The following is an 8,081-nucleotide window of genomic DNA, read 5'->3' as shown; positions in this document are numbered from 1 at the left end:
AATACCTATGGAGGAATTTTCTTCATGCCCTGAAAAGTCCTGCGCCATTGGCTTGGAGCACCTATGGGACTGGTCGAAGACAATCAATTAATATCTACGGAGCAGGTATATAGAATGAGGCTGAGAACCTGGTAGTCGTGGGTTGTCGGGATAGTTAGCCAATTACCATGACAGAAATTCTAATCCATAACACACACGCAGGATCCACCTTGTCCGGTCCAGAGTCCAGAGTCCAGACTCGAACGAACAGAGACTGTTGATACATCACCTAAGTACTCCTACTTAGGTGGGTAGATACTGTATAGAGAACTTCCAATGTACCGAGTAGACACTGTATTTTGCGCAATTGTAAAAGTCACCGCCTCATCCAGGATCCTCCACCCTCGCTTGAGCCTTGAATTTTATCTTAAATTCCTAACCGACTCCCCAAGTGCACTGCACCACGCAAGGGGGGATTGTAAATAGTGGGCAGTGAGCATGGATGTAGTAAGCTTCTTTTTCTTTCTGTAAACCATAGTTAAATAACGACCATTGCTAGTACGTAATAAAGACAACACTGTGTGTGGAGGGCAACTTGATCCAATAGAATCCATCTATCCAGATCTATTGTACGGAGTATAGCACCTGCAGCGCACACATACGCATGTGATGTCTTGCATCGCATGGGATTTTACGTACGGAGCCACACACACACACTACGGAGACAAGCTTCGCGAAGAACGTGCTTGTTTGGACTTGGCTCTGCTGCTAATTCTCTTAGAAGGTATCTAGCATAACCCACCCTAGGTTACTAAGGTTAAAGGTACGGACTCGCGGAGTTACTGTGCACATCACATACATATTAGGCAGGTACTCCGTAACCTAGCCTCGGTTAAGGGGAAACTTGGTACTTGAATTCTGATTTCTGAATGGTGCTGAGCCGGTGTGGGCCTCAGTAGGTGGCGGGAACGAAGTTCTCCGTCTGCTGTGTACACCGCTTTTTTTTCTACTAAATTCTAAACCACGGAGTTTCTCTCTGTATGGGGTGTTGAGTCACTTGAGTGGGGAAGGGACTGACGAGGCACGACTCTGGAGTTCTTCAACTTCGTACCTGAACATCTATCTGTTAGGGGATAAAATTGTGGGGCATGGAAGGAAGGGGAGAGAGGACGTTTGCGTCGTCGTCATCATCATCATCCCATTTCTGTGTGGCGGTGAGACTAAGGACAGATTATCTATCGTATAGGTCTGTCGTACGACACGGGCGGAGGATTTTTCCAATGGGAATAGTCATGTATGGTAGATGTTGATTTCTGCGATTGCGTAATTATGAGCTGCCTACCTCGTACTCGGTTAGGAGGTAGGTACTCCGTATCCATTCCTCTTCCGGACGTGGCCGCTTCATTTTTCAAATGCGAGAGGGCGCTCATGGACGGACCTCAGTATGCGGTTTCACCGTCACCAGCTGCTGGAAAGGCTGTGCCGAAGGAGTTTAGGACAAGAGTTGAAGAACACTGGATTGCACTCCACTTCACGATGACCTGAGTCTTTTCGAAGTCAGGGAGATAATATTTACGTGGTTAAGACGGTTATAATGTTGGTCAATCCCTCGCTACCTAGTCAATCCTTCCAATCTGCTGCTCTCAACTCTCTCCAGGAAAGCGCCGTTTCCTGAACCATCAATGATATCTAACGATAAGCGTCGCACGATCATCGTGTCAAGAGATAAGCTCATCTTGGCACAGCACCTGATGCGATACTAGTTCAGGAGTTCGAATAGAGCAAATATATATAAATAGCAGAAAACCACGTGATTGTTTTCCTTGGAAGAGCATCTCCTAGCCGGGTCGCCGAAAGCCAATCTCGTCCAAAGTCGCAGTCGGTCCAACTTGCAGAGCTGAGAGGGCCTTCTGGTCTCAGAGGTTCATCATTCGTTGATGCCAACCATGCCGTGGGGGCCAAAAAGATGGCAAGGCTCAGCAGCTAGGGCTGAACAGGGCTGAGCAGCAGAAGGCTGGAGAGAGAACAACGAGGGCTTATAGCCGGCCAGCGAAGCGTCGCGGCAGCAGTTTAGTCGCCAAGAGGGCAGCATGTTCGTCGAATGGACGTCCAGCCGTTGGACATTGCCATTATCGGCAAAAATGCTTACGCATTGCGATTGGGCTTGTCAAGTTGACGAGCAATTTGGCCTCCAGCTCCTGGGTGCTGCCTGAGTCTGCCAAACTCATGAGGACAACAAGGACCTTTAGTCGCTGCCTCAACGGCTGTATTCCAGCTCTGTTATTTCTTATAAACGAGAATCCTACTAAACACTCAGCTCTTTGCTTCCTCGGTAATCGCTATTAGTTTTACTATGACCAAACAAACCAGGGCAAGTAAGCCCAAGGTTAAGACCGGATGCATTACATGCAAGTCAGTCCCGGGTTCAACTCAACTGCCGTTGGCCCATGGTGAGCGCTGACGGCGTCAGCAGGATACGGCACGTCAAATGCGACGAAGAAAAGCCAGAGTGCCACCAGTGCAAAAAAACTGGACGCAAGTGTGATGGATACGATGCAAAACCTCCGAAACACCATCACAGCAAACCAAAACCGGCACGTCTCGCTTCCGGCGTTCCTGCGATCAGCTCCGATCATTGCATTGTTCTCCGTCCGGGGACAAGGGAGGAGCGGCAGTATGTGGAGCTGTTCTGCAACCAGACCTCGCGGGCGATATCTGGATTCTTCGGTTCTGATTTCTGGAATTATCTCCTCCCCCAGCTCAGTTACTCCCAGCCGGCCATTAGACACGCTATCGCTGCTGTCGGCGCGATCCACGAGCGATTTCTGCACGCCCCTTCGCTACCCGCGCCATCAGCAGGAAGTCAGAACGAGCCTTTTGCCTTACAGCAGTATAACAAAGCCATAAAGCACTTGATGGATAGCTTTCCATCTTCGGAGCAGTCTCTGGATCTCACTCTCATTACGTGCTGTCTCTTTGTATGCTTGGAAATGCTTCGGGGGAACAATGAACAAGCGTTGAATCATTTGGAAGCCGGGCTCAGGATTCTTTGCAGAAGGCAGAAAAAACGTTTAGAATGGAGTCATTACCACAATAGGCTCGCTGAAGGGTTTGGGGCGGTTTTCGAACAAGAGCTTTCTTATCTCTTTGCCCGCTTTAATATCCAGCTGTCGCTTTTCGGTCGACCGTTGGCTCCTTTTGAGCCTTCTTCAGGAGATTCAAACGCTTCAGACACGTCTCACAGAGATGTCACGTTCTCAACAATCCTCGAGGCCCGACATTCCTTGGATAGGCTGATGAACAAGGCGCTTAGATTCATACGTTCTGCGGCTGATAAAACGAATCCCACTCCCTACAGCATGCTACTGCAAGAGCAATTTGACATCAGTCGGGAACTCAATGACTGGTCAAATGCGTTTGAAGATCTGACGAAGAGACTAAAAAGACGGACCAGGAAGGAATTGGACCCGCGGGGGCCACTCTTGCTCAGAATCCATCACCTGACCTCAAAGATATGGCTGGAGACTGGCCTCACGGCAGAGGTGACAACTTGGGACACGAAAGATGTGATGGCTTGGGACAGACACTATGCAGACTTTGAGACCATCGTTTCGAATGCAGCTCTCGTGCTCAACAACAAAAGTTCGGAGGAAAGCGGTCGTGATCATGAGGTGGACAATGTCGATCGTCCTACGGACAACTTCTGCCTTGACATGGGGATAATCCTTCCACTGTACCGCGTAGCCACGAAATGCCGCCATCCGATCATACGAAGAAAGGCAATTGATCTCCTTTCCACCCATCCGAGGCAAGAAGGTTTGTGGAACTCGCGGTGCTGTGCAAAGCTCGGCGAACTCGTTATGGCGGTCGAAGAGGCCCAGGTATCTTCACTTCCGGTGGAGCTCAGATTTCCTGAATCCAGGGACCGTGTCTATGAGACTTTTATTCACGGTGACAATTTTCCGAACCCTTGCCAGGTTAACATGTACTTAAAGCCGGATGGGAAATATGGCGACTGGCATATCCGAACAGAATACTTACACTGGTGATGAGTATACTATATAAATGGAGAGCAGAACCCGGAGCGTGTCCTGAGTTTATAGAAGTCCAGGCACCTAGTCTCAAGCTTTGGCGGCCCGTCTTTTCATACCAGGTGTCGTGGAATCCTTTATCTAGCCATTTTCACTACTGACTGAACGATGAATTATACATGAAGTATCCAATTGGACATGTTTGACAGTGTTGCACAGCCCGCTGGCATCCATTCTTGTCCAATGAAGAATATCCCGAAGCTATGGTGTTACCTTATTCCCCACGTTGCATCGAGACTGCAGAACAAGTATACTACTACTCAGCCGTATTATAAGCCACAAGGCTCATGAACTGGCAGTTTGCAATGCTGTAAAGTCTTTTTATGGTAGTCTATATGCCGGGTTCCTTTCCTCTTTTACCTTATAATTGGTTGCTTGCAGGGCTTTTGTCTTCAGCTGAGCTTCCTAGCTACATATACCGCAGGGGAGCTGGGACAGTCTACTGAAGTGTTCACGCCAAAGGACAGGGCATTTTTACGACCGAACCAATCACACGCCAGCTATTGTTCTGTACTTTTACAAGGTTTCTCACGCCATTTCCAAATATGCTGGTAGTCGGCTGTAACTGTAGGGATAATTCAAGACCATTCGGAAAGGCCGGAGATCCTTCGAACAACATTCCAATCATATTAGGACATAATTGGCTATCCTCATAAAGCCGAAATAAACCTGGACCGGCGCATTTTACATGGAACAATTCGATGTGGGTATAAATCGTGGTCTGCTTCCATAGCCATGGAAGGATTCTCCTGTCGAAGTAACAAATATGTACACAATGTATTCATTTTCTCGTAATGTTTGAATATTGTCCTTGAACAAGCCAATATGAGATTTGTTCTACTTCTCTCTGCTTTTCTCTCTATCAGCACAACAGCACAGGCTGTGACAAAGTACTGTCCATTTTTTGGGACCGGTGTTTCCTGCCCCTACCGACCTTTCGAACAGTCCAACATTTGGCGCAGCAAAAGCAAACATTACTGACACACTTGAAAAGGTGATACGAGCAGCACAAACCTCCTTTGCCACATCAGATATTTTCGATGCTAATTCCACGTCCTTCGCTCTTGAGATATTTTCACCGAGTGACCCGAACCCTCTGTTCCACTACTATTATACAGCACCGCCCATCGCAAACTCAACCAGTGGCGTGAAGACGGTCGACGAGAATACGGTCTTCCGGATTGGCAGCGTTTCCAAACTCTGGACGGTGTACCTCTTCCTGATCGAGACCGGCGATGCGCGCTTCGACGATCCGGTGGCCAAGTATGTCCCTGAGCTGCGATCTGCTGCTGCGGAGTTGTCCAAAAATACCACGGAGAGGGGTGACGTGATTGATTTTGTGCAGTGGGAGGAGGTGACGATTCGAGAGCTGGCGAGTCATCTCTCGGGAATCGCTAGAGATTGTTAGGTTTCTCTTTTTCTTTTCCCTTCCAACCTTTCGCAGCTTTATACTAACGGAAAAAAAATGAAATGTTTGCAGATGCTTTTGATCTTTCCCTTGTATATCCTGACTTGGCGGCTAGTGGTTCTCTCCCGCAGCTTCCAGCATCCGAGATACCACCATGTGGTGCTGTAAAGCCGTGCAGCAGAGCTGGTAGGTTTTCCCCCCCTTTGTTCCTTCGCTTCCCGAGGAAATATAGCGGCTTTCCTCGTCCTTGAATTAACGTTGTGATATCTTAGACTTCTTCAAGGGCTTGCTCAAAAGCCACCCTGTTGTTCCTACCTCATCCACACCGATTTATTCTAACGCGGCGTTTCAAGTTCTTGCGTATGCATTGGAGGGTATTACCAACCAGACTTATCGTTCTTTGCTATCGAAAACTATCATTGAGCCACTCAACCTGAGCCGTTCGAGTTACAGCAAACCGCCTGATGAGTACGGTATCATCCCCGGGGATGCAACGACTAGCTGGTGGAATGTTAGTTTCGGGGACGAAACCCCGTAAGTAAATACCTCTTAAGTTCCGTCATGGGCAATTTATACTGCATCCAAAAAAGCTGATACTCTCAAAAACAGTGCAGGGGGGCTCTACTCGTCTGCAAAGGACACTTCTACTCTGGGTCGAGCAATACTAAATAGCACCCTTCTTTCTCCAAAGGTGACGAGACGATTGATGAAACCAGTGACCCATACCTCCTCCTTGTCGTTATCCGTGGGAGCTCCCTGGGAAATATTTTCCTTCGAGGAAGCAGAAATAGGTCGCGTGGTTGATCTATACACGAAGCAAGGTGATGTGGAGAGCTACAGTTCTGTGATAGCCCTGTCTCCTGATCATAACGTTGGCTTCACCATCCTAGGTGCTGGAGGGACGGTTACAGCGCTCTCTGACGTAGTGGCTGCTGCAATTATTCCTTCCCTTAACCAGGCTGGGAAGGAGCAGGCTGACAAGACATTCAGCGGCACTTACTCTCTGACCTCCTCCTCATCGTCGTCGGGGGGCCATATCAATTCATCCATCACCATCACCACCGACGACGGCCCGGGATTGAAAGTCGACCGTTGGATCAGCAACTCTACTGATATGTTTACGCCCATGTCGCTCGCCCTGGGCTCGCAAGTATTGGATAGTACAGATGTCAGCATTCGTCTTTACCCTCTACCGGGCTAAAGAATGGTAATCCATCCCGAGTCTCATTCCGAGCCGTTGTTATCCAGTCTCCTTCTTCTGATGGTATTGGCCCATTTACCCGAGCCTGCAGCACTTGGTCGACCGCTGATATAGCTAACTATGGGAATATCGGCGTGGATGAATTTAGCTTTGAGTTGGATGGTAAAACAGGTGAAGCTGTCAGTGTTTCACCGAGGGCGCTGCGGGTGAACCTTGAAAAGATTTCGACTTAAGGTGAAGTTAAGGAGGCGGGAGTCACATGCGACTGATAATCCTATGAAAGTAGAATCTCGTGTTTAGAGTCAGTGCTCCTAGGACGACTATAATTAGGTACATACTAGGAACGTGACCAGTCATTCACCGTCTACATAACTACCTAAGTAGGTACCTAGGTACTTAAGAAGCTCCCAGATTGTTATATATAGTACATTCCAGGTTGTTATCTATCTATATATTAGGTAGATATATTATAGAAGAAACGTGTTGGAGTATAAGGTGAGTATAAGGTCGAAATCCTGCAAGAAAAAATCGGTAGCGTTGCCTTTTTAGTTTAGCAAAATGTTATTCGTCTGCATGAGGTCTATCTAGAGACATTCTATTTTAGAAATATAGGACTTTCATGGAGATAGAAGGTAGGTACTATACTGCCAAATTTGTGTTAGGCGAGAGGGGAGCATAAAGGTTGCAGTTGGTTGTAGTCAGTTGCAGTCAGTTGCAGCCAGTCTAAAATAGATTAGTCATAATTTGCTTCAGTGAATAACGTAATCCACCACCGAGCCGCGTTCCCCACCGAGCCGTGCGCCCAACGCGACCGCGTCAAATATATGAAATTTGAACCTATTTTATTCAACCAAAACTGCTTTATATACAAAAGAAATTAGAAGAAATTGCGGCTAGGGCATTGATTTATCTTATGCCCTATAATATTGCACCCACTGCACCTTGGTGGTGCTCGCATACGTGGTGGAGAGGCTTGAGCAGCTATCTCCAGGGTAGGTGCAGTAGGAGCTTCAGGAGCCTGATTTCTAGCTTCCATAAGATCTCTTGCTTCCTGGACCAAAAGGCTTCCTTCATGAGCTATCTGCTTATTAGATCGCCGGCGCTTTTGCTTCTGTCTCTCATTTGCGGCATGTAGATCCTGGTTTTCCTTTGCAAGGATGACTGCGCTATTCATAGCAATTTGACATCCCTTGATAAGCTGATTTAAAGCTGCACCTGTTGGGCTTGGAGGACTCTGTGTACATCGCTTTAGGAAGGTCTTGATTGCAGTTGCCTGAAGCTCCAATTCAGCAAGATTATGAGGTGTTTCTGGTACCCAGGGGGCCTGAGTATTGCCTGATCGGCTGCCAGGTGGTGTAGGAGTCTTGAGCTGGATATGGAGCTTTGTAAGGACCTGATCAGG

At 47.9% G+C, this 8,081-nt stretch overlaps 1 protein-coding gene across 1 annotated transcript; it reads left to right on the top strand.

Moving 5' to 3' along the window:
• Positions 1-2,332: 2,332 nt before the first annotated feature.
• Positions 2,333-6,679, top strand: VTN00DRAFT_4950 (uncharacterized protein; the record flags this gene model as incomplete). Its single annotated transcript, XM_069431429.1, has 5 exons — positions 2,333-2,391; positions 2,453-3,860; positions 5,065-5,473; positions 5,751-6,012; positions 6,088-6,679. The coding sequence occupies 5 exons, from the start codon at positions 2,333-2,335 to the stop codon at positions 6,677-6,679; spliced, it is 2,730 nt and encodes a 909-aa protein (XP_069290465.1).
• Positions 6,680-8,081: the final 1,402 nt, after the last annotated feature.

This window comes from Thermoascus crustaceus (genome assembly GCF_041956765.1).
Source record: "Thermoascus crustaceus strain CBS 181.67 unplaced genomic scaffold VTN00scaffold_2, whole genome shotgun sequence".
NCBI lineage: Eukaryota > Fungi > Ascomycota > Eurotiomycetes > Eurotiales > Thermoascaceae > Thermoascus > Thermoascus crustaceus.
This window is presented reverse-complemented; position numbering and strand designations above follow the sequence as displayed.